This window comes from Symphalangus syndactylus, chromosome 15 (genome assembly GCF_028878055.3).
Source record: "Symphalangus syndactylus isolate Jambi chromosome 15, NHGRI_mSymSyn1-v2.1_pri, whole genome shotgun sequence".
In the NCBI taxonomy this organism is placed as follows: Eukaryota; Metazoa; Chordata; class Mammalia; order Primates; family Hylobatidae; genus Symphalangus; species Symphalangus syndactylus.
This window is the reverse complement of record NC_072437.2, coordinates 77,045,670-77,073,306: the sequence shown is the minus strand read 5'-3', so window position 1 is coordinate 77,073,306 and position 27,637 is coordinate 77,045,670. Positions and strand designations below refer to the sequence as shown.

At 33.7% G+C, this 27,637-nt stretch overlaps 1 protein-coding gene across 6 annotated transcripts in view; it reads right to left on the bottom strand.

Moving 5' to 3' along the window:
- COG6 (component of oligomeric golgi complex 6) overlaps window positions 1-27,637 on the bottom strand; it is a 103,535-nt gene that overhangs the window by 73,663 nt on the left and 2,235 nt on the right. For all 6 annotated transcript variants that reach the window (XM_055245241.2, XM_055245237.2, XM_063618849.1 and 3 more), the window contains exons 2-7: window positions 25,957-26,100; window positions 24,586-24,657; window positions 19,284-19,342; window positions 3,740-3,851; window positions 1,698-1,780; window positions 1,271-1,341 (exon numbers count right to left, since the gene is read on the bottom strand). In XM_055245241.2, coding sequence (XP_055101216.2) covers window positions 1,271-1,341; window positions 1,698-1,780; window positions 3,740-3,851; window positions 19,284-19,342; window positions 24,586-24,657; window positions 25,957-26,100 — 541 coding nt within the window. The remainder of the gene's footprint in view (window positions 1-1,270; window positions 1,342-1,697; window positions 1,781-3,739; window positions 3,852-19,283; window positions 19,343-24,585; window positions 24,658-25,956; window positions 26,101-27,637) is intronic.

Below are 27,637 nucleotides of genomic sequence, written 5' to 3'. Positions count from 1 at the left end.
GATGGAAGCAAACAATGTAAAGAAGGAGAGAGGTAGAAAAACAAATATGTTTGAGAGATAAAGACTTAACCAACCAGACCAGAGAATTCCATTTGCACAGCATAGTACAGGAGTAGCTGGTTAACCAAATTTAATTCCAACCCCTTCCAATAGTCGGTTGGTAACACCTATTAAAATATGTGCTCCTGTTCCATGCTTGCTTGTTTTAAATATCTTCTCTGGTTTTAACAGGCTATTTTGCAAAATATCTATTGAAACATTTTCAAACAAAACTAAAGCAAATAAAGCATTCCTGGTAGGCAAAATAATGGCCCTCCAAAGATGTCCACATCCTAATCCCTGGAATCTGTGAATATGTTACCTTACATGGGAAAAGGGACTTTGTAAATGAAATTAAGGTAGTAGACCTTAAAAATGGAGGGATTTTCTCAGGTTACCCAAGTGGGTCCAAGGTAATCACACAGGCCTCACAACGGAAGTGGCTGGCAGAAAAGTTAGAGATATGAGATGGAAGATGAGGCAGGGGAGAATCAACACGAGAAAATGACCTGACATTGCTGGCTTGGAAGATTGAGGAAGGGGCTGCAAGCCAAAGAATGCAGGCAGCCTCTAGAAACTGGGAAAAACCCTCAGTGACAGCCAGCAAGGAAACACAGACCTCAGTCCTGCAAACACAAGGAACTGAATTCTGCCAACTAACTGAATGAGCAAGGAAACAGATCATCCCTTAGAGCCTACAGAAACAAATGCAGGTCTACCAACATTTAGATTTTAGCATAGTGAGAACCACGTCTGATTTCTGACCCACAGAGGTGTAAGGCAACAAATATGTGTTGTTTTAAGGCACTCAGTTTGTAATAATTTGTTACAGCAACAGCAGAAAATCAGTTTACCACTTACAACTTTACAGTTACGTAAACAACAAGAGACACCTAATCTGCTTTAAGATAATCTAGGGCAGAAACTGTCTTCATTGTTTTATTCTCATATTTAAGCATACTGCTTGGCTGATAGCCGGTGCTCATGATACAAACACAAAAACAGTGTGCTCAAATGTGAAGTTTGTTTTTCTTTTTTAAAATATTTTTGATTACTAAATCAAAATGCATCAATGACCAAGTAAAAATTTAAAAATCAAATACAAATACTATTTTTATTTAAAAAAAGTTTGATTACTAAAATCAAAATATATCAAATAAAGACCAAGTAAACTTTTAAAAAACAACTACAAATGTTCATGAATCTAGACAACATAAAAGAAATCACTTACTTTGAGCCCATCGGTAAAGTCTTTCATAAGCCGTTTCTTGAAGTAAGGCCATCTGTTCCATAATTTCTAAACTAAAAAAGAAATTAATGATTATAATTTAAATTTTAGTCAACAGATACATCTAAGCACCTAATTATTTTGTTTGCATATTACATATTATAGCATATTAACTTTTTATCATTTTATGGGATGATTTTTCAATAATTTTCTACAACTAAATAAATGTCACATTTTAACCATCACTTATTTATCAACTGCTGTTTTAGCCTAAACCTGTCAGGGTATAACTTCACCATTCTCTAAAGATAAATAAAGGTTAAACTTCTATTTCACAAAATGCTATATAGTTTCACAAACAATCTAGAATATCTTTAAAATTTTGGAAATATAAGCAGCAATGCAATTAGTTCAATGAGCAGTTACTCACCCTGCCGTTTGTTGATTTGTACGCAAGAGAACTTTGACATCATTATGAATCTGTTTTACTCTTCCCAGTGCCTTGAAAAAATCCTTTAAAATTAAGAATGTGACTTTATGTCCATGCTTGAGGCAAAATTACATTATTTAAAACTGAAAGGTCACTACCAAGGGCAAACAAACTCTTTCATCTATTTTAATGAAGCCTTCCTATACTGATCTCAACTCTCTCTAAGTTTTCATAGACAGTGTAACTGTTATTTATTCACATTTTAAGACATATTAATATATTAATTCAGTTCCTACTATGTGCCAAATAGTGTTGACAGTTGCCGGGAATACAAAATTTATAAAGACAAAAATCCCTGTCCTCAAGAAGTGTACGTAGTCTAGTGAGAAATGCAAAACTAAAAATTACATTAAAAAAAGTACTGTGTATTACACATCTTATTACTTAAGCCTGGCATTCTTATTGCTGAAGATGATGTTTTATGTATCTGTTGTATACGCATTCTTGCTCCCTCGTCCAAGAGTAGAATGCAAAGTTAAATAAATAGGAGGTGACAGATGCCAAACTGTTGATTGATATTTAAATGTACTGGAGGCTCAGGTTTCAGAGTGCCACAAATAGTGTTCCACCCATGAAAAATAATGGATGTGTTATTTTTCTTTGATGAATAAAACTTAAAATAATAATAATAATAACCTTCATTTTCTAATTTCTACCAAGGGGAGAAAAAATGATATGTCAAATATTTCAAATGCGTAAAGTTCCTCAAAACATGAGGGCAGTACATACTAATACATAATATCTCTATTAATTCTCTTACCTATTTACCTCTCTACACCCAAATGACTGGTTCGATTTTAGCCAAGCCAGTAAAAGTGATAACTACTCAGAGACACTCAGCGAGAATCCTTCCCCACCTCAAGAACCCTTCTTGCCCTCTGATTCCACAATGATGACGATAGGCTTAAGTTTACAGTTCTTCCCAGCTAGAAGACCAAAAGATTCCTTTCTGGAAAAATTGAATGTCTTTAAGGAAAAAAAAAGAAATGAAACTTTTTCTTGTTATTTAACATTTTGAGAGGTTTTATAATTCTGTCAGCCAGTTTGGAAAGAATGGAATAGCTTAAAAAATTAATTAGATGAAAAAACAAGTGATTTCTAACCCAAGGAAAGACACAAAGTTATAAAAGAAGGAACATGCAATCACTGTAATGTCACTGTAATGAAAATGAAAAATGTGTGGGTAGGTACTATGGCTCAGACTTGTAGTCCCAGCACTTTGGGAGGCCGAGGTAGGCACACCACTTGAGCTCAGGAGTTTAAGACCAGCCTGGGCAACACAGTGAGACACTATCTCTACTAAAAATTAAAATTAAAAAATCAGCCAGGAGTGGTGGTGCATGCTTGGATACCCTAGCTACCTGGGAGGCTGAGATGGGAGGATCACTTGAGCCTGGGAGGTTGAGGCTGCAGTGAGCTGTGTTCGTGCTACTGCACTCCAGCCAGGGCGACAGAGCGAGACCCTGTCTCAAAAACAAAAGGAAAAGAAAATAGAAAATGTGGTCTAACTGTACTATGATATATGAAGGAGGTAAAGAGAACATATGTGTGTACTATCTGTACTGGGGGAGGAGACAGAGTGGGTAGAAGGCTAAATCCTCACATTTCACAATAGAGAATCAATAGAAAATAGTTAACATAGATAATCAAAGCATATTCTTTTTAACTATAGATCTAGAATATAGAATTTACAAAAGAAGCAATTAATAACATTGAAAATGGTTGACAAAAGACCTAGAGGTGAGGAAGAGTAAAATAGGTGACATAGATTTTCTTTTTATAACTTTATTGACTCTGACTTTTTAAAAAGTACATGTATTACTTTGAAAAATATAATTAAAATACACATCTTAAATTTCCAAACATAAAAGTATTCTCAGATGAAACTTTTTTAATGGGAAAATAAAGCTTCAAAAAAGCAATTTCTCTCTAATATCTCTAACTACTAAACTTTAAATGATTATAACAGAAAGCCAGGATACCTCAGTAATGGGTCCTTCTCTCGTACCTCGGAGAAGATTCATTTCACCAGAAGTTAGTTGGAACTTGGATAAGAAGGCATCTGCAACTTGTGCTCTTATCTCTAATTTTTGGCTGTAATTTTCAAAACAAGCAATAAAAATCAAGCATCTTATACAGTTGCATAGCTTTAAAACAAGTTCTATCTCAGACATAATAAATTTTTAAAACAAAGGTATGAAAAGTTCTCAACATTTTCAAAGGTCTTGTTTCTGCCTCAAATATTAGAATTTTATCAGACATGTAGGTGATAAAATTAGCTAATATTGTTCTATTTCAGATACTTGCACACAATAAATGGAGTTGATCATTACACAAAAGAAAAAATAAGTCCATGCATGGTCCCTGCATTACAAATTTGCAGCCACTTACAAGTACTTAAATAGTTCACCTTGCAGTTTGCTAGATGCTTTTATAAGAGAGAAATATGTACCTGTTTTCAACCAATTTCTTTTCAGTCACTAAAACAATTCCTAAGCCTTTTAAGTTTTCACATGACATACCTATCAAAAATCAAACTTATTAGTTTATTTTATGTTAGAGGAGAACTCCTTTATTAATTCTCCATAAATTGCTAGTCACTTATCCACTTTGGTCTTCCCCACTTTTTCTACAAAATATAGTAATAAAAACAACCTTTTAAATTATATTATATGAATGCAACCTATCTAAACTAGCTGATGGAAAAAGGCACACTCAAGGACCTATGGGACTGAGTAGAATCAATACCCACAGGCAAGTTAGGAACACAAGCTACTTGAACAGACACTCAACATTCCTGGTTTCTGTATCTCAGAACTGAAAATACATAAATAAAGTTATAAAAGTATTTCACTAGCAATATTCAGAGAATAGTAATATTCCACAATTAAACAAAATTCAAATAAGAATGAACAAAGATAAACATAAACACTATTTGTATAGATGGTACAATGCATCTGCCATCTCTGTTTTATTTGGACCTTTGGGATGGAGGTTTTAAATTCAAAGTTGAATGCTAATACTCCTACTGAATAAAGAAATTTATAAGCAAAAATCCTCCAGGTGGCAGCAAAGATCTGTTTATTTCAAATGGTAAATCACCTAATTGAGTATACACAGATTTAAATGTCATGTTCTTAATCATCTTATTATTGATATCTAAAAGTTATCTTAATATTTATCTTATTTTTGCTTTGTTGCCTGTGCTTTTGAGGTCTTATTCAAAAAATCCTTGCCCAGTCCAATTTCATGAAACAATTCTATTTTTTTTCTGGTAGTTATATAACTTGGGGTCGTATAGTTTACTCTTTAATCCATTTAGAGTTTTTTTTTTTTTTTTTTTTTTTTACCATACCTTTGGTATGTTTAGATATGCAAATTCTTTTTTTGTTTGTTTGTTTTTTTTTATTTTTTTTTTTTTATTATACTTTAGGGTTTTAGGGTACATGTGCACAATGTGCAGGTTTGTTACATATGTATCCATGTGCCATGTTGATTTCCTGCACCCATTAATTCGTCATTTAGCATTAGGTGTATCTCCTAATGCTGTCCCTCCCCCCCACCCACCCCACAACAGTCCCCGGAGTGTGATGTTCCCTTTCCTGTGTCCATGAGTTCTCATTGTTCAATTCCCACCTATGAGTGAGAACATGCGGTGTTTGGTTTTTTGTCCTTGCGATAGTTTACTGAGAATGATGTTTTCCAGTTTCATCCATGTCCCTACAAAGGACACGAACTCATCATTTTTTATGGCTGCATAGTATTCCATGGTGTATATGTGCCACATTTTCTTAATCCAGTCTATCGTTGTTGGACATTTGGATTGGTTCCAACTCTTTGCTATTGTGAATAGTGCCGCAATAAACATACGTGTGCATGTGTCTTTATAGCAGCATGATTTATAGTCCTTTGGGTATATACCCAGTAATGGGATGGCTGGGTCAAATGGTATTTCTAGTTCGAGATCCCTGAGGAATCGCCACACTGACTTCCACAATGGTTGAACTAGTTTACAGTCCCACCAACAGTGTAAAAGTGTTCCTATTTCTCCACATCCTCTCCAGCACCTGTTGTTTCCTGATTTTTTAATGATGGCCATTCTCACTGGTGTGAGATGGTATCTCACTGTGGTTTTGATTTGCATTTCTCTGATGGCCAGTGATGATGAGCATTTCTTCATGTGTTTTTTGGCTGCATAAATGTCTTCTTTTGAGAAGTGTCTGTTCATGTCCTCTGCCCACTTTTTGATGGGGTTGTTTGTTTTTTTCTTGTAAATTTGTTTGAGTTCATTGTAGATTCTGGATATTAGCCCTTTGTCAGATGAGTAGGTTGCAAAAATTTTCTCCCATTGTGTAGGTTGCCTGTTCACTCTGATGATAGTTTCTTTTGCTGTGCAGAAGCTCTTTAGTTTAATGAGATCCCATTTGTCGATTTTGGCTTTTGTTGCCATTGCTTTTGGTATTTTAGACATGAAGTCCTTGCCCACGCCTATGTCCTGAATGGTATTGCCTAGGTTTTCTTGTAGGATTTTAATGGTTTTAGGTCTAACATATAAGTCTTTAATCCATCTTGAATTAATTTTCGTATAAGGTGTAAGGAAGGGATCCAGTTGCAGCTTTCTACATATGGCTAGCCAGTTTTCCCAGCACCATTTATTAAATAGGGAATCCTTTCCCCATTTCTTGTTTTTGTCAGGTTTGTCAAAGATCAGATTTTTATATATGGTGAGAGATAAGGGTCTAGTTTCATTCTTCTGTATGTAGCTACCTAATTTTTCCAACACCACTTACTGAAGACACTGTCTCTTCCCCAACGTGTGTTCTTGGTGCCTTTGTTGAAAATCAGTTGGCTGAAAATGCATGAATTTATTTCTGGGTTCTCTAGTCTGTTCCATTGGTCTATGTGTTTTTACACCAGAACCATGCTGTTTTGTAGTATATTTTGAAGTCAGGTAGTATATAATGCCTCCAGCTTTCTTCTTTTTGCTTTGACTATCCAGGTTCTTTTTCATTTCCATATGAATTTTAAGATTTTTTTTCTATTTCTGTGAAGAATGTCACTAATATTTTAATAGTGATTGCATAGAATCTGTAGATTGCTTTGGGTACTAAGGACATTTTAACCACATTAATTCTTCTAATCCATGAACACAGGATTATCTGCCGATTTATTTGTGTCCTTTTCAATTTCTTTCATCACTCTCATAATTTTCATGGTAGAGATCTTTCACCCCCTAAATTTATTCCTAAGTATTTTATCATTTTTTGTAGTTATTATAAATGGAATTGCTTTCTTCATTTCTTTTTCAGATAATTTGCCATTGGTGTATAAAAACACTACTTGCTTTTGTATGTCGATATTGTTTCCTGCAACTTTACTAAATTCCTTTAATATTTATACAGTTGCACAAATTTTCGGTGGAGTCTTTAGGATTTTAAATATATGAAACAACCTACAAAACGGGAAGTACTTGCAAACTATGCATCTGGCAAGAAGCTAATATCCAGAATATATAAGAAACTCAACTCAATAACAACAAAAAAAATCTGATTTAAAAATGGGCCAAAGACCTAAATAAACATTTCTCAAAAGAAGACATACAATTGACAATGGTTATGTGAAAAAAATCTCAACATCACTAATCACCAGGGAAATGCAAATCAAACCACAGTATCACCTCTCCCCAATTAGAATGGCTATTACCAGAAAGACAAAAAAACAACAAATGCTGGCAAAAATGCAGAGAAAAAAGAAATCTTATACACTGTTGGTGGGAATATAAATTAGTACGGCCATTATGGAAAACAGTGTGGGGGTTCCTCAAAAAACTAAAACCTATCATATGATCCAGCAATACCATTATTGGGTATATATGCAAGGGAATAATATCAGTATGTCGAAGAAACATCTGCACTTCCATGTTTATAGCAGTGCTATTCACAATAGCCAAGATATGAAATCAACCTAAATGCCCATGTACAGAAGAATGGATAAAGAACGTGTCTGTGTGTGTGTGTGTGTGTGCGTGTGTGTGTGTACACATACAATTGAATACTATTTTACTGCCATAAAACAGAATGAAATCCTGTCATCTGTGGCAACATGGATGAATCTGGAGGACATCATGTTAAGTGAAGTAAGCCAGGCACAGAAAGACAAAGTTACTCATATCACATGTGGAACCTAAAAAAGTTGACATAGAAGTAGAGAGTACAATCATGGTTATCAGAGGTTGGGGAAGATAGTGGGGAGAAGGGGATAGGAAGAGATTGGTCAATGAGTACAAAGTTACAGTTAGGAAGAGTAAGTTCTACTGCTCTATTACAAACTAGGGTGACTACAGCAAATAACAATGCAGTGGTATTTCAAGATAGCGAAGAGTTTGAATATTGTCACCACAAAGAAATGATAAATGTTTAAAGTGATAGATATGGTAATTACCTTGAAACATTACATTGTACCCCATAAATATATATAATCATTATATGTCAATTATAAATTAAAAATGAATTTTTAAAAGCTTAAAGAGTTACCTTAACAGGTTTTGTTTTATACTTTTAAAAGTTCCAGTCATTGCCATTAAGAATTTAAAGTAATTATAAAATTTCATCAAATTCCTTGAGACTATGCAAATTAACCATGTGAAATAAAATGTTTTTGGGAGCTTTTTTGGATCTATCTTTAGAATCAATTTACTAGGCACAAAGGAAAATTTGTCTCTTTAGTTTATAGTTTCATTTTGTTGTAACCAAAACAAGTGTTACCCACCTTGATCATACCCCTTAATCATTACAATTCATTCCAAATAATGTGGATCTAAAAATCGATCATGAGATAAAGACTGAAACACAGGCTCTATATATAGCTACAAAAGAGATGGTGCAGAAAATATTTTTATAATGGGCACAGTACTAAAACAAGAGTTTAATATATCAAGATGGCAACCTTAAAAGTAGTGACAATAAGGCCGGGCGCGGTGGCTCACGCCTGTAATCCCAGCACTCTGGGAGGCCGAGGTGGGCGGATCATGAGGTCAGAAGATCGAGACCATCCTGGCTAACATGGTGAAACCCTGTCTCTACTAAAAATACAAAAAATTAGCCAGGTGTGGTGGCAGGCGCCTGTAGTCCCAGCTACTTGGGAGGCTGAGGCAGGAGAATGGCGCGAACCCAGGAGGCGGAGCTTGCAGTGAGCCGAGATCAAGCCACTGCACTCCAGCCTAGGTGACAAAGCGAGACTCTCTCAAAAACAAAAGTAGTGACAATAAATTCTAATATATTTTTTATTATCATATTACTCTAGTTTTACCACATGTATTTTTTCCAGGTAAATTTTCACAACCATTCTGACAGGAAGTTATTGTTAGATGGTCCAGTGATTTGGTTTGGGAATATTCACTCATTCAAATAACATTATTGGAGACTTACAGTGTATAAGGCCTATGCCAGAGACAAGTATGACAAAAGGCACTTATGACACAGACCTTGTCCTTACTTTACATCAACATATGGAACTTTTAGAGGGCTTTTAATGTCTAAGTAAAAAGTATAGGAGATAAATATTAACATAAAACATATAAATTATAACTTCTAGAGTATAGGATTATGTTTGTACAATCACTGTATATTATATAAATAAGTTAAATAATATGTGAAATATATACTATGGAAAAATACTGAGGTAGATCTATACGTACTAACATAAAATGATCCATAAGGCATTTTATAGGTATAAAAAATTGCGAGAAAGTATTTATAGGAATCCCCATTTATTTTTAAGAAGTAATTACATTTGTCCCCCCTTATCCTCGGGGGATATAGTCCAAGACCCTCCAGTGGATGCCTGAAACTGCTGATGGTACCAAACCCTACACGTACTGTTTTTCAATCTGATAACTGAGACGGCTACTAAGTGACTACTGAGTGGTGGTGTATATAGCATCACACACTAGAAAAAGGGATGATTCATGTCTCACCAAAGTGGGAGCCAACCACTTGAGATTTCATCATGCTACTCAAAATGGTACATAATTTAAAGCTTACAAATTGTTTATTTCTGAAATTTTCCATTTATTACTTTCAGACTGCAGTTGACCATGAGTAATGGAAACCACACAAAGCAAAACCATAGACAAGGTTGGGAATTATTGTATATAAACACATGTACATCAATTTTCAGTATGTCCAGTCGTATATTGCCTAAGTATTTAAAATAAACAGACTACTTAATTTTCATGATTCCTTCAAATCAGCCCAGAACATGATTTATGAATCTTGGGGTACTTTTCTTTTTCTTGAAAACTTCTCTCTCTCATATCTTAATTCTACTTCTAGGTTCACTTACACCAAATAATTTCAAAATAATTTTTTAAATGGACATAAGATATAAACAAAATAAAAAAAGTAAAGAAATATAAATGGCAAAACAAAATGAGAAATATGTCGATTCATCACTATTTGATGACATGTAAATTAAAATGGTGTGATACCGGGGCCTGTCGTGGGGTAGGGGGAGGGGGGAGGGATAGCATTTGGAGATATACCTAATGTAAATGACGAGTTAATGGGTGCAGCACACCAACATGGCACATGTATACATATGTAACAAACCTGCACATTGTACACATGTAGCCTAGAACTTAAAGTATAATTTAAAAAATAAATTAAAAATAAAAATAAAAAATAAAACGGTGTGATAATATTTTTCATCTATATTAGCAAAGTTTTTAAAGATGATATCTAATGCTGATATGGGTTTAACAAAATAGAATGGAAGTAGAAATTGTTATAACCTTTTTTGAGAAAAATTTAGGCATTATATTTCAGGACACTTCCAAAAATGATCCTCTTGAAATAAAAACTCATAGGAAAATGAACATAAAATATTAAGCGAAAAAATTAAAATATTAACAACATACACACGTACTCACTCTGGAAGGAAATATTTCAAAACATTAATTGTGGTTCTATCTGAGTGGTAGAGTTACATCTGATTTTAGTTTTCCTTAAATTTTATACAATAGATTTATATTAACATTATGTCAAAAAAATTTAAGAAAGAAAAGGCAGTTTTTTACACTTAAAAGATTCCTTTTACCTAATTCATATGATGGAAAGATAAGTGAAATAACCTGTTTGACAGGATCTTAAAGAATCTGGTCATCAATTACAATCCTTAAGAAAAAGTATTTCTACAATATTTTTCTTGGTTCTAAAATAGAAAAAAAGAAGAAACTTTTCACTTTAAGTTTTTATAAAGTATCGAACTGAAAGTTAAACATTTTTGAAAGACTGGTTAAAACTCAATAGAGATAAAATCCTGTAATGAAGTTGTTTTCCTGTCAGCACTTCCAGTATCATGCCATGATTTTAAAACCTGATAAATTTCTAAATTTTTATCTTAGTATTTTAAAACAAATAGATAAAATAACTTCAATACAAAAATATATTGAAAAATAAAGCACATACAAATGACAAAAAAGATAAAACTGAGCTACATCAAAATTTAAAATGTGCTATAAATGATATCATGAAAGTGAAGATAACCCACAAAATGAGAGAAAATGGTTGCAAATAATGTATCTGCTAACAAACCTATATCCAGAACATATAAAGAACTTTTACAACCAATAAATAAAAACACAAATAACCTAAATAAAAAACGGGTGAAGGACGTAAATAGACATTTCTCCAAAGAAAATATGCAAATACCAATAAGCAATAAAAAGATGCTTGACATCATTAGTCATTAGGAAAATGCAAATCTAAACCACAATGAGTAGTACTTCACACCCAGTAGCATGGCTATCATCAAAATGACAGATTAAAAACAAAGATGTACAGAAATTGGAATCTTCATATGTTGCTTTTGGAAATGTAAAACTGTGCAGCTTCTTTGGAAAACAGTGTGGCAGTTCCTCAAACACTTAAAGAGTTATCATATATGATTCAGCAATTCTACCTCTAAATATATACCTAAGAGGAATAAAACATGCCCACACAAAAACTTGTAAACAAATATTTACAGCCAGCATTATTCGCAATAGTCAAATAGTGGAAATAACCCAAATGTCTATCAACTCGTGAGCGGGTGAACAAAATGTGGTGTTGCTATACAATGGAATACTATTCAGCCATAAAAAAAGTTAAAGTAACATGGATGAATCTTAAAAGCATTTATGCTACGTGGAAAAAGCTAGTCAAAAAGGGCCACATATTGTATGATCTTATTTGCATGAAAGATTCAGAATAGGCAAATCTAGAGAGGCAGAAAGTAGATTAATGGTTCACTAAGGCTAGATGACTACTAATAGTCACGAGTTTTCTTTCTGGGATGGTGAAAATGTTGTAACTCAGATCATAATGATGATTGCACAACTCTGAATATACTAAAACCAATAAACTATATATTTTAATTTTATGATATGTGAATTATATCTCAACAAAGATGTTTTTACAACAAAAAAGATTCTACCTTTTGAATTACAATTACATGTATTATTATAACTGTACAAAATACAGCTTAAAAGGCATCTAATACATTCTTCCAGCTTGATACTTTCCACTCCTTAATAACATTTAGTTAAGTATATATGCACAATTGCTATTACTCTTATAAAATAAGAGTCTCAAATATTAACAGGCAATGTCAGCAGTAACTATTTAAAATGTTAAAGTAACCATGTAGATATATTCAGTTGATAAGTTTTCTGTGTAGAAAGGAGTGGGTACAAAGAGCATTAATACACTGCCTTTGCTCTCTGGTTACAATAGTCAAAGACCATAACGTCCAGCAACTGTTTAGAAATTATAGGGCAGAAAATAAGTGCTACAAGAATAATGTGTTGTGGGAATACAAAGAAGGAACTAATTAATTTTTTTTCTGGTGACTGAGTAAAGGTTCCTGGCTGAACATGGAAAATATATAATAAAACTGTAAAGTACAAAGGTGAAATAAATTTCCTATAAGCTGAAGAGTTTTTTAAAGGAAGCAAGACTTTCTTTGAAACATATATGTGTACATACATATATACATTCTCAAGGAACATGTACATGCATGTGTGACACACACATACACACGATAGCCTAAAATTCTTAAGTTTTGTGAAATATTTTGAAATATATGATGGGCATAAACAACAGGGAACCTCAAAGGACAAATGAGTTTTCAACAAATTAATTTTGGAAAATGGAATTCCAGGTAGAATGAATAAGAATGTAGAAAAAGTCTACCTGGTTGATAAATGTAGTTAAATCAGGAAATAAAAAGCAATAGCCACTTTACCACAAAAAAAAAAGGAAGAAAAAAAAAGCTCTTTTGTATTGGTGGGGAAAAATGTTAGGGAAAAAAGCTCTTTTTTATTGGTCGGGAAAGTTTAATTAGACAAAATTTTCATTTAAAAAAATCCACACCATCTCCAAACCCAACTTTTAAAATACTTAAACCAAAGATTATTTCCAAATTTTTCCTCATACTATTTCCCTTAGAGCATGATCATCATAATCACAAGAAATGGATAAGCCATACTGTGCCTTACTCCCAAATTTTCATTTCCAGTCCAATATGTGTGACTGAAATAAAGTTGTTATAGCTTATCTGAGTCAGGCCCCTGCATGCCACTGGCAATATTTTCTTTTGGATAGTTGCTACTATGTACAAATGAGACAGGAAGAAAGAAGAAAGGAGATGTGATGCTCCCCTGCTTTCCCCTAACCTTTTATTAGGTAATGAAAGAAAATGTGCCACATATGCTTCTGTAATATATTTTTACATGCAATATAAAACCATTTATGCAAGATAAAGTTTTATATTTTTATGCTACCAATTTCAAAACCTGAGTTAAAGCAGTTTACAATGCAATAAAAATAAATTAAAACTATTAAAAACTAAAATAGTAAGAAATAAAGGGAAAGGCTGAGAAAGTAAATAATACATCTGAGGAAAGCTATTGCAATTAAGCACAAAATAGCTCTAAGCTTCCTAGATGCCAGAGCAAAAATAGAAATAAGATGCGTGACATAGATTTCTTTGTCCAATAAAAGGCGAGGAGTAGGGAGGGGCTACAGTCTTTAATGTATGTCATGCAGTGTGTTCAGCAACTTACGTAAATCATTTAGTTATCTCAAATACCCCATGACACAGATATTATTCCCTTCCTTCTTTCAGACATAGAAACTTAGGTTAAGGGAGGTTAAGAAATAACTGTACAAAATCAAAAATCTAATAATCTCTCACCCAAGGTTTCGATTAAAATTCAGGTTTTTGTCTTAAATCCTATATTCTTTCCATTTTAACATACTGAACTTAAAAAAATACACACACATAAACATTCTTCAGAGATTATTTTTCTGAGTCCAGAGAGAAATCTGGCTGGTGGGCCTTTAAAGAGATAATACAAATATAATAGTGATTTCAGTAGTATTTAAAAAATACAAAGGTATGTTCATGTACATATAGTCTTTCCTGATTACCAGTGAAGCCCATCGTCTGACTACCAATGAAGTATTAAGGGGAAATGCTAACCTGCAGTCCTGTGAAGAAAATTCTACATTAAGCTTTATCTATTAGAGCATCTCAGCTGTCTTGATGACTGACTTCCTTCTCACTCACTTGGAAAAATATTCAAATCATTTATACATTTGTCTGAATAAGAGTATCATATTATTCAAATAATCCCACATTATTTCTATTTCTAAAGCTAACTGCTTATTTAATGAAGTTTCTTGTTAAAAAGATATTTTAAAATGAAAAAACAACTCCCTGCCAGCCCCCAGAGACCCGTTATCATAATTTCTGCCTTGCAATTTTCCTAAAATATATTCACACAAATGTTCACTTGGCACATCATACCTATAGCTCTTGGGATACCAGAATGTCATGAATTTTCACTTCCCAAAAGCATATCAGGCCAAAACACTTCCATAGGCTTACTAAAATAATAAACATAAACCTTGCTTAAATAGTTTTGAGAATACATGAACAGAAGCACAATGTTCTAATATTGTCTCCTATATACATTATTTAGAGCCCCATATTACAAGCTCCAATACAATGCTTATTTTTCAGTTTTCACTTTATGTTCCTTTCCTAACATGACAGTTGCTTTCCATATTCATTTACTCAAAAATTATTTATTGAATCTGTAAAATACCAGGCACTGCAAATACAAAAAGGAGAATAAGAAATTGTCATTGTTCTCAAGGAGCTCATAGTTCAGGAGAAAAAGAGACAATCAAATCAACAATTAATTGCAAACAACTGTAATACATATTACACTAAAAATTAAAACAAAAAGATTTAACTGAGAACAGGAAAAGTTTAAATAGGCTTTGCATACAGGATTACCGATCTGTTATCCTCTTAGTTTTAGTCACAATTTTCAATTAAAGTAATGCTTGTTTTTGTGTTCAGCACTAACTTAGAGAAAAATTAACGTCAAGGTCTCTAACAGGGAATGTGTTTTTCTAGGAAACTTTTCTTTCAAAAGAACTGTTATAAAATGCAATCCAATTTTATGGTGAAGGCACAGGCTTAATTCTGATAAAGAAATTTAACACTGTCTTTCCTCACAGAGCTGGCTGCTTTGCAGAGTCAACCATCTCTCACATGGGCTTAGTCTGCAACTTTTCTCACCACTGTCCACCCACCAATAGGACCCTGTTTGTGGTGATGGAACTGTACTATATCGTGACTATGGTGGCGCATTCAGGAATCTACAAATGATAAAATGTATAAAAATAAATACACCAATGAGTAAAACTGCAAAATCTGAATAAGACAGGTAGATAGTACCAAGGTCATTATCCTAGTTGTGGTACCATACTATAGTTCTGTAAAATGTTACCTTTGGCAGAGACAAGGTAAAGGTCTACCTTGGATCACTGTATTGTTTCTTTTCCTTTTTTTTTTTTTTTTTTTTTGAGATGGAGTCTCACTCTGTCACCCAGGCTGGAGTGCAGTGGCACGATCTCAGCTCACCGCAACCTCTGCCTCCCGGGTTCACGCCATTCTCCTGCCTCAGCCTCCCGAGTAGCTGGGACTACAGGCACCCGCCACCACGCCTGGCTAATTTTTTTGTATTTTTAGTAGAGACGGGGTTTCACCGCATTAGCCAGGATGGTCTCGATCTTCTGACCTTGTGATCCGCCCGCCTCAGCCTCCCAAAGTGCTGGGATTACAGGCGTGAACCACTGCGCCCAGCCTTGTTTCTTACAACTGCATGTGAATCTGTAATTATCTCAAAATATAAAGTTTAACATTTAAAAAGTTAAAATGCTTTTTCAAAGTTTACCAGTTAGGAGATGAGAGAATTAAGGTAGGGAAGAGGGACATTCCACAAAAAATTAAAAATATGAGTAATATTTTGTCTAAGGCCAAGTCTTTCAAATTATAGTCTTTGGACCACTCCATAAAAATACCTGGGATATTGTTAAAAGGGCCGAATCCTGAGCCCAAATCAAGAGTGACTGAGTCATTAATAAAAAAAAAACACAGTTGTTTACTTTTTTCAGTCAGATTCTCTGAGGATGGAGGCCTAAACTTGCCATTTTATCAAGCTCCTTGGTGGTTCTTATGTTTACTGTGATAAGGTGTGGATACATGAATCATAATGTAAAAGATCAGAAAGGAAAACTGCAATAAAAGACGGCTCCAATGACACCTAACATCAAACTAAATATTCCCAGTGATTTAAAAAAAAAGCTTTGAAGAACTCATTGTTCAAACTGTAAGGGATAGAAAATTCTTGCTTATCATAAGTCAAAATTTGCCTAAATTTTTCCTTTAAAACTCAGTTCCAAACTCAGCAGCAATACATAATAAAATTTAGCCTTTTTTAAAACAGAAAAGATCATCAAATATTTGAAGACAGCCATCATGTCCCTCTTAGTCTTATATTTCTAAATAAACAATTCTGTTTTTTTCAACCCTCCATCATTTTTTGAGACCCTTTATCATCCTATTCACCTCTTGCCCAGCCTCACTTTTTCTTAAAAGCTTGATTCTGTTGATACCTTACACTTAACATTCCATACTTTGTGTCATTCACAATTTTCCAAGTAAATTGTCTATATATATACTAAAGTCTTTGATTAAATGTTAAACACAAAAGGATTGGATTGAAGGTGCTCTGAAAAGTACTAGAAACTGACTTATAGGTCAACATCAAGTAATTAACCACCACTGCGGGGGGTATGACCGTTTATCCAGCTATAAAATACAGAATGACAATATCAACAACATAAAAGGGAATTTAAGGCCAGACTTCCTAAATTTAATTTCTATACAGGCAATTTGCAATTCTATAAATCTGAGGACAACATCAACTGGCTCTCATTTTGGCTTGTAGAAATCACAAAATGGGTAAAAGTGGATTTTAGTGAAAGAGAAGGTAGTTAGTAAACAAAATGGGGATTAAATGCATGAAATTATGATTAAGCTTTTATAAAGCTGTGATACTTAGTATTTTTTAAGATTTTTCTCTGGCATGAGGAATAAAATCAAGAGACTATTTTATATAGTATTCTACCTTTCAACTAGTCTTAAAATTGTGCAATATTTTTATATTTTCCTGCTGTCAAACTCTTTTTTCAAATAAAATCTTACATGGAATCCTAATATATTAAACAAGTAAAAGTGAAATTGCTCTCACTAAAATTATGGTGAGAGAATCTGACCTCTAAAACTCCATTATCCTTCTACATCTTGCAAAGAAACCCTGAGGTTCAATGAACTATGGTTTGAAAGCCACAGGTCTAAGATAAGGTACATGTTCCAATATCCAATAATGTACTTCCTACATGCGTAAAGAAAATGTTTTGTTTTGTGCTATTAAAGATAGTATTTTTTAGATGATATTGGTACATATATTTTATTTTGCTAATTTTGTCACATTTTCTCCACGTTTTTGTAAGACAGAAAAGTTACATTGGTTACCATTTTAACTGCAACGGATCATTCCAGTTGATCTGAGTCCTTTGTAGCCCTAAGACCCATGATATCCTTTTACACAAGTAACTTTACACCTCTGCACTCTTTATAATTTCCCATTCATCAATCTTAGTCTGAAGAGAATCGTGTTAAGAAGGATTAAGGGCTCAAGATAAAAGAATATCAAGATCAGTGGATGTAAAACTAAGGAGTTGGGGGTCATGTACTTGCCATTTTTGGTCTAGGGCAGTGTTTTTCAAACTCTTGACTATGACCCATAATATTAAACCACTTAAAACCATTACCGAAACTGAAAGAAAGGCTTCACAAAATAATATTCACTCAAACTATTTTTACTTATTTATTTTTTAGAGACAGGGTCTCCTTCTGTCCACTCAGGCTGGAGTGCAGTGGCACTATCATAGCTCACTGCAACCTTTAACTCCTGGGCTCAAATGATCTTCCCATCTCAACCTCCAGAATAGCTGGGACTTCAGGTGTGCACCACCATGCCCAGCTACCCAAACTATTTTCTATTTTATTTTATTCTAATTTATTTTTAAGGCTAGCTATGATCAACTTAAATAGTAGTAATGATTGATAAATCATAATTTACAACCCATTGATCTTGACCTGAGCTACAAAAAAATACTAGTTGGATCAGGAGTCACAGACTTTTTCTGTAAAAATCTTGATAGTACATATTTTAGGCTTTGTAGGCCACACATGGTCTCTGGTTACGTAAAAGCAGCCATAGACAGTATGTAAACACAACCATAGCTGTGTTCCAATAAAGCTGCATTTACAAAAGCAGGTGGTGAGCTGGATTTGGCCTGTGGCCGTAGTTTGATGACCTGTGGTCTATAGTATAGTACACCAACCTACCCCAAAATCAGCAGTTAAAGCGGTAATATCTCCATATTACTGATGAAATACCTAGAATACTAAAAGGTTTAAGTGTGTACCCAACTACTGAGCAGGAGACAAGTATACTGCATCATAATATAATGCTTCTCCCCCTCTATACTACTCCACACATGAGCAATGCATTGTTAATGAGTTTTAGCATAATTGCTATGAGTTTTAGCAATACTGAACACAACACATTACACAAATCCATACTGTATTCACCTTTATTCACTCACTCACTCACTCATTCATTCAATCAACCAATAGTGTACCTATTGTATAAACTACAAGGAGAATTTATACAATTAACTCTTAATTATACCAGAGAGGATATATCATAGCTCAAAAATAAAAGACAATGATTGTGAAAAAAAAGTAATAAAACTATTAAAAATCTGAAAACATTTACATTTTAAAAAGCAATCATTCCTGAACTCCACAGCAAACAATAATCATACATCATCACCTCTCTTCCAAAGAAGGAATAATCTCTCAACCTCAATATCAAGTTTAATGCTCCTAAACTACTGTCTTTATGCTTAAGTTACTATTGGGTAATATAATAGTTTAGGACCTTATGAACCATGTTTTTTATTATTCTGCTTTAATTTTGATTTGGAGTTATATTTAATTTTCTTTGACTCCAATCTCCAAATTATTGAAAAGGTGGTTATATGAAGAAAAACTTACCTTTCAGATTGAAGCTTAGTGGTTTTTACTATTAAATCTTGAGTCTGTTCCTTTGCTGCCTAAAATTACAAACATATCTAACGTAAGTAAATTCCACTTTTATTATATTTCAGAAAACAAATACTACCACTTACTGAAATTTAGACTTAAAACAAATGAGATCACTCTATGGAACTCAAATAAATGAAATACGTAGATGTTTCAAGGCTCATCCACTGGAGGAACACATTCAGTTCTTAATATACACATAATGCTAAGGCTTACAAGAAAGAAAAAGGTATCCAGATACTGACTAAGGAACTTAATAGTTCATGATGCTTTTCAGTACAACAGAAGCACTGGAAGAACAAGTTAAGAACGAAGAACATGACTTCAGGTATGGACATGTTGAAGTGAGTTACCATGTGACCTTTACATGGGGTTGTTAACTAAGTCACTGAAATGCTAGTGTGGAGCTCAATAGAAATGTATAAGATGGAAGTAAAAGTTTGAAAGTTGTAATATACAAACTACCTGCCATATAAGTTTTTGGTGAGGATCAGAGCTAGCCCCATCTAAAGGACACAAGGCTGTTCCTAACCAACTTTCATTCTAAGCAATTCTCCCTTCCCTAAGCCAGAGTTGAAAGGATCAAGAGTGAAAAGTCAATTAAAAAAGCATTTTATCCAAGATTAGAAAACATTCATGAAGTGGCTTTAAACAAAAGACAATGAGATTCTCTCTCAAATATCTGAACTAGGGAATATTTACAAAAATAAGGCAATAAACAATAAGAAGAGAAGCAAGTAGTCATGGGGCACGTAGAGAAATAGGCTCTGTGCCTTGAAGAAATATTAAATGAGCCAGAAAGATGCATAAATTAAGTCATTAGTAAACTAGAGAAAAACACATAAAATAGAAGGTGAGTCAGTCTGTTAAAGAGAAAATACCAGAGCAAACACCTGAAGACACTGGGTCATTTTCATGTTGGAATACCAGAATAAAGAGTCAAGCTTCTGCTGCTGAGGTTTCTTTCTAGAGCTGCCTTAGACCTAGACACCTCCAGTTCTGGGTTCTTAGAGGCCTAATCCTCTACAAACTCAGTTTTCAGACTGTGAGGGAAATTCTCTGTCTTACTGCTTTCCAAGTATGCTGTCAATAACAGAGCCTGATTGCCACCTCGAATGAAGCTATTTTGAGTGTATGTTACCAGGAAATAGATTTTTTTTGACATTGTTCACATTGTTTATTAATGGTGAAAGAGTTTTAGAACAGATAAATGACTAACTCAAGATTACATAGCTAATAATGTCTAAGCTAGATTTCTGAATTCACCTAATAAGTTTCTGCCACATAATGGAGGACAAATAATTTTAATGCATTTAACTACATTTAATCAAGTTTGTAATAGCAGTTAAATAATATCTGAGGGTCCTCTGAGATTTATCAGTTTAAGATTTGAACATTATTGTCGTCCTGCCTCACTTAGTAGTTTTTATTTTTTATTTATTTATTTTTTTTATTATTGTACTTTAAGTTTTAGGGTACATGTGCACAATGTGCAGGTTTGTTACACATGTATCCATGTGCCATGTTGATTTCCTGCACCCATTAACTCGCCATTTAGCATTAGGTGTATCTCCTAATGCTATCCCTCCCCCCTCCCCACACCCCACGACAGTCCCTGGAGGGTGATGTTCCCCTTCCTGTGTCCATGTGTTCTCATTGTTCAATTCCCACCTATGAGTGAGAACATGCGGTGTTTGGTTTTTTGACCTTGCGATAGTTTACTGAGAATGATGATTTCCAGTTTCATCCATGTCCCTACAAAGGACATGAACTCATCATTTTTTATGGCTGCATAGTATTCCATGGTGTATATGTGCCACATTTTCTTAATCCAGTCTATCGTTGTCGGACATTTGGGTTGGTTCCAAGTCTTTGCTATTGTGAATAGTGCCGCCAATAAACATATGTGTGCATGTGTCTTTATAGCAGCATGATTCATAGTCCTTTGGGTATATACCCAATAATGGGATGGCTGGGTCAAATGGTATTTCTAGTTCTAGATCCCTGAGGAATCGCCACACTGACTTCCACAATGGTTGAACTAGTTTACAGTCCCACCAACAGTGTAAAAGTGTTCCTATTTCTCCACATCCTCTCCAGCACCTGTTGTTTCCTGACTTTTTAATGATGGCCATTCTAACTGGTGTAAGATGGTTTCTCATTGTGGTTTTGATTTGCAGGAAATAGATTTTTTAAGAAAACGATTTGAACCTAGATAATTCTGCATATCCCTTATTTATTTATTTATTTTTTTAAAGACACAGGGTCTCACTCTGTCACCCAGCCTGGAGTATGGTGATGCAATCCTGAGTCACTGCAGCCTTGACCTCCTAGGCCCAAGCAATCCTCCCATCTAAGCCTCTAGAATAGCTGGGACTATAGGCATGTGCCACCACGCCTGGCTAACTTATTAAAAGTTTTTGGTAGACATGGGGTCTTGCTATGTTGCCCAGGCTGGTCACAAAGGATCCTTCTGCCTCAGCCTCCCAAAATGCTGAGATTACAGGTGTGAGCCACCACGCCCAGCCATTTCACTGACTTTTAAGGAATGGAGCTCAACATGATAGCTCCCAAGGTACTCTTTTAGAATTATTAGACTGTCAATAAGTTCTTCAAATGCTCATACTTCTTAAATGCTAAAGTTCCATTTCCACCCTTGTACAGTCTTGCCTTATGCAATTTTTAAAATATAGTGTCCCCTCAAGTCAAAGATATATTTACATTTTAATATTTCTGAAAAAAAGAATGCTTCACAAAATCAACATCAAAAAACATTTACTAGCTTTTTAGTCTAGTCATTATTGAGGGTGCACCTTACAATCAACACCATTTATTAATCAATGAAATATGATACTTTAGCACAATGTTATATAATAAGAATTTGCAAATTTTTTTGCATATTTCCTGATTTTTTCATTTATAAACTATGATAAGAATTCCAAAGTAATATTTAATAATATTAATGAAGACTAACCTCAATCTCCATTTCTCTTAAATGTTAAAGATGACTATTTTTGAATTAATAATACACATATGCATCTAAATGTAATTTATCCAAGGAAAACCACAAAGGAATAAACATTAACATATATAAAATGACTGATTACATTTTTAAATGTTTCTAATAATTTCTAAAAGGTAACATAGTCAAAGCATTTCAGAAAATATTAAATAATTAAATGAATCATTATAACAACATTCTATAAGAAAACGGGAGAGTGAGGATACTCTAAGAAACACTTTTCTTTATGAATAACTTAAAAGCATTAGAGTTGATATTATGAATGTATACTATTAGAATTCCAATAGCGATATATCCAAATAAATTAGCTTTAAGCAAAATTTTAAGGAATAAACAAAACTTTCAAAATCATGGACCTCCTACTATTAGAAATGATATGTGGATCAAAAACAAATGTAAACAACAGGCAGTATCAAATATTTTTAAATATTCAATCACAAAGCTATGAGGGAATCTTTTATATGTGATAAAAATGTTCTGTATCTTGATTATAGTTGTTGTTTCATAGGCATATAAAACTGTCAAGCCTATCAATTTGAACACTTTGAATGAATGCAGTTTATTACCGTTCATAAATTATTCCTCAATAAAGTTGATCTGAATAAAGAAAGAAAATAGGCCCATGCCACTGTAGAAGAAAAAATAGAATGTGAGGTGGGTACAAAGAAAATATAAAGGACTGGCCGGGCATGGTGGCTCATGTCTGTAATACCAGCACTTCGGAAGGCCAAGGCAGGCGGATCACTTGAGGTCAGGAGTTCCAGACCACCCTGGACAACATGGCGAAATCCTGTCTCTACTAAAAACACAAAAATTAGCCAGCACAGTGTCAGGCGCCTGTAATCCCAGCTACTTGGGAGGCTGAGGCATAATTGCTTGAACTCAGAAGGTGGAAGTTGCTGTGAGCCGAGATCACGCCACTGAGGATAGAGCGAGACTCTGTCTCAAAAAAAAAAAAAAAAAAAAAAATACAAAGGACAAAACAGAAAGAGACACTTTGGTTGTAATTTAAAATATTTATAAACTGTTTGAAAAATAGCACAAATAGAAATACTATGATCTTTTTATATTTAAAACTCTCTATGATGAAAAGTATAAAAACATAATTAAGGATACAAATTAAAAAATAAGAGATACTACCACTAAAAATCAGAAACTGAGTAGTCCAATATAACAAAGCATAATGTTACTTAAAAAACACAAAAGTACAATATAGAAAACCTTATAAAGTATAATTTGAGAAAAGCCCTTACGTCATGGAAGTTAAAAGAGGAGAAAAGGAAATAAAGTTAAAGAAAAAGAAGGGTCAAACAAAATCGACCACTAAGGAATAAAGTAAATATATGCCAAAAATGTGAAATGGCCATTAATAATTAGTATATATTATATAATTATTTAAATATTGTCAAATTAACAAATATCTAAATATTGGACTAAGAGACAATAAACATGCCAATAATATCTGATAGATTAGTAAGAATATCAAAATTTAGATAAGACCAGAAAAGATAAAATTTTAGAGAAACAAGAAATTAACTAGTCCTGCAAACTGATGATGCAAGTAGCCTGTGATTAATCTGTAGAATATGCATGAATGATTCTTCCTAGAATCACTGTTGATGTCAATCGTTCCAAGAGACACCTAGAGATACAAGCTCGCTGTTAAAATGTGAAGGTAGTAGACATAATCATGATTGGCCCTTAGGAGGAAACTGTTCTATGTACTATTCCAAAATTAGATGAATGAGGGTAATTAAGTCAAATGCTGATTCTGCTGCCAAATTATAAGTTTAGGATTGCTTTCATTCAAAGACCTAAAAGTATATATATTTTCCCAGAATTTTTTTAAGGTTATGCATAAATCAGAATTAAGCTGGGTCTTTATCAGGCACAGCTTTAGTGTGAAATTATTCCTAAGGCTTCTTACTAAAAAAAATCATTACTCCTAGATTTCTAGAATATTACGGAATTGAAAGATTTATCAAAATTCTACATAGTTAGCTCTGCATTGGCTAGACCAAAATATAAACGCTCTGAAGTTAATTGAACAATATTAATAAATCATATCCAAAGAAACACAAAGATAGCTATAATTTTTAAAAATAAGGATTATATTTATACCCAAATTTCCTACAGGGCATTATGGATTAGATATCTACACATTTCGTTGACCTAATAATTTTTGAAAGTTTATAGCAGGAACTATGCCAAAATCTAGCCATTATATAATACCTGTAGTCGACTTGTCATATCTTGACAACAGTTGCTCATTGCTTGAACATCTTCGCTTATGCTTTCAAGTTCCTGAAAAGGAGAAAAGTAACATCAAACATCATATATACAGTAAGAAGAAGATTCTCTTCTCTTAGCTAAATCCTTATTTTAGTTACATAATTTTTTATTTTTTTGGTCAAGGCATGACAAGAGATCCCATATTTAAAATTGGAAATGATTAAAAAGAATAATATCTAGTGTTAGAAAAAATGTAAAGAAAATAGTCCATTCCTTTTAGAGAATATGACCGCAGGAAAACGGCAAATGCTTTATAAAACTGAGTATCCCTTTATTGCTAGTGTTATTCAATTGCAGTTATTCTTACTGATGTTCAAATAGTCCTATGTTTGGCCAGTAGAAGAATCCTCTTCACATTAGCTCCAAAGTCCTCTTGACATGTATCCAATAGTCTCAGATAGCATCTTTGCTTTCTGATACTGGTAAGATTGTTCCTTTTAGTAGGAAATGTTGTTTAAAAGAGCCAGGCATGGTGGCACGCACCTGTAGTCCCAGTTACTTGGGAGACTGAGGTGGGAGAATTGCATGAGCCCAGGAGTTCGATGCTGTAGTGTACTATGATCAAGCCTGGGAACAGCCACTACACTCCAGCCTAGGCAACATAGCAAGATTCCATCTGTAATGTAATTTTTTTTAAATTCCTTTCCAAATTATTAGTCTTCAGTCAATAAAAACCTATCAAGGTGTTAAAAACAATCTATTTTTATTGAACATTCATTGAAACCATGTACAACACTTCCATAACTCACATAGAAATATATTAATATTACAATGTATTAAAACAGTTAATAAAATATTACATAATAAAGATATAATATAAATAAAATTTATTTTCACTCTATGGTGAGTGGACTACACCTCAAGTATGATGAATCATTATTAATACATTGAAGTTACTGATCTTAATCTGAAATTTTCATATTTTAGGATATAGTAAAAGTAACTCAATTCTAATTAATCTCCAGTAGAGAAGTTGCTATCCAAGAGAGGTTTATGCAATGAGGGGATATTTCTATTGGAAAGCCATTCAGGGAAATGTTAATTTTTTTGTTAAAAAAGCTAAAATTCCTAAGATAATCTTCTAGAACAATGTTAACTTTCTAAGAATTAATATTTGTGGAAGTCACAGATTCATAAATCACATTAATACAAATAAAGACCCAGATGCAGCAAGAGAAATTAGCTAAGTTTTCTATTTGGGCATAGTATACAAATAGCAAATATATCAACCTAATTCAAAAAAATACTTAGCACAGAGCCAGGCATAATAGTAAGTTTTCAATATATGCTAAATGAAAAGAGTTTACATACCTCCTTCACTTCCTTGAAAATGCTTACAAATTCTTCATTGATGGCTAAACTTCTACGTTCAATATCTCCACGTAAATTTCTTCGAGTCCGCAGACTATTTTCAACAAAAAAGGCTGAAAGTGCCTTGAGAGCTTCTAACATCTCCTATACAATTGGTAACAGAAGACAGTTACTGGAACTAATTTTTAAATGGTTTCCTAATCTCAAGACAAAATGTAATGAAATCATTTTCAAATTATTTTTCATTAAACAATCCAAAAAATATTGAATGACCCTCAAATTACTGAAGCATGCTTATTTCCAGAACACAATAAGGGTATACTTACTTGTGTATAGTGTTATATATACAAGATTATTCACTGCAGAATTGTTTGGAATTGCAAAGACTAGAAATAATATAAATGTCCATCTAAAAGGGATTGGTTAAATAAATTATGATATACCCATTTACAAAAAAAAATCTTTATGCACTTACGTAGTATAAGCTTTGAGATATGTTAAGTGAAACATCAAGGCATAGAAACAGTTATAATACCAACAGTTAAAAACTTAAAAGGAATATATACATGCATACTTACTTGTGTATACCTAGTTGACACATATATAATGTACACATTAACTATCTCTGGGACAATCTATTTAAGAGTAAGTACTGGAATCCTCCAGGCTACAAACTGAATAACTGGAAGTAGAACTTGGAGAAACTTAAAGGGGAAGGCCTCTCTGAGGTGACTTTGAACTGAGGCCCCAGTGGTAGGCAACAGCCAGTCATGGGGACAAAGCCTTCCACAGACAGAGCAAACAATGAGTACAAAGACCCTAAAGTGGTAGAAGGAAGGCCACTATGACTGAAGTTATGAGAAATCATTACGATTTTAGGCAGGGGAGTAATGTAATACGATTTATATTTATAAAAGTTTATTCCAACTTTGTAAGGAAAATGAATGGTAGAGGGATACAAGAAAGGAGGTAGGTAAGAGAAAAAACTAAAATAATCCAAGTATGGTTTGATAGTGGCTTAGATCAAGATGGCAGTAGCAAAAATGAAAAAGAGATATTCCAAAACATGGCACGGTGGCTTACACCTGTAATCCCAGCAGTTTGGGAGGTCAAGTTGGGAGGATAGTTTGATGCCAGTTCAAGACCAACCTGGGTAACACAGTGAGACCCCTATCTCTACAAAAAAATAAAAAAATTAGCCAGGTATGGTGGCATGTGCCTGCGGACCCAGCTACCTGGGAGGCTGTGGCAGAAGGATCGCTTGAGCCAGCAAGATCAAGGCTACAGTAAGGCCGTGTTTTCTCCATTGGACTCTAGCCTGGGCGACAGTGAGACTTGGTCTCAAAAAAAAAAAAAAAAGATATTCCAAAAATATTTTTCAAAGTAGAACCTATAGGATATGTTTGTGGATTTGATAGGAGATGCAAAAAAAAAAAAAAGTTGACAAGAATCCAAAATTATTCATATGCTTCTTGCTTGACTGGGTAAATGGTGATGTTCTTTAGTGAGAGTGGAACCAGTTTAGGGAAAAATCAAGAGTTCCGCCCATGTTAAGTTCTATGACATCAATCAGTATCCAACTGGAGGTATAGTATAGACAACTAAAATCTGGAGCTCAGTAGATGTCAGAAACAGAGTTATAAATTTGAGAGTAATCACGCTTTTTGCTACTTAAAACCAT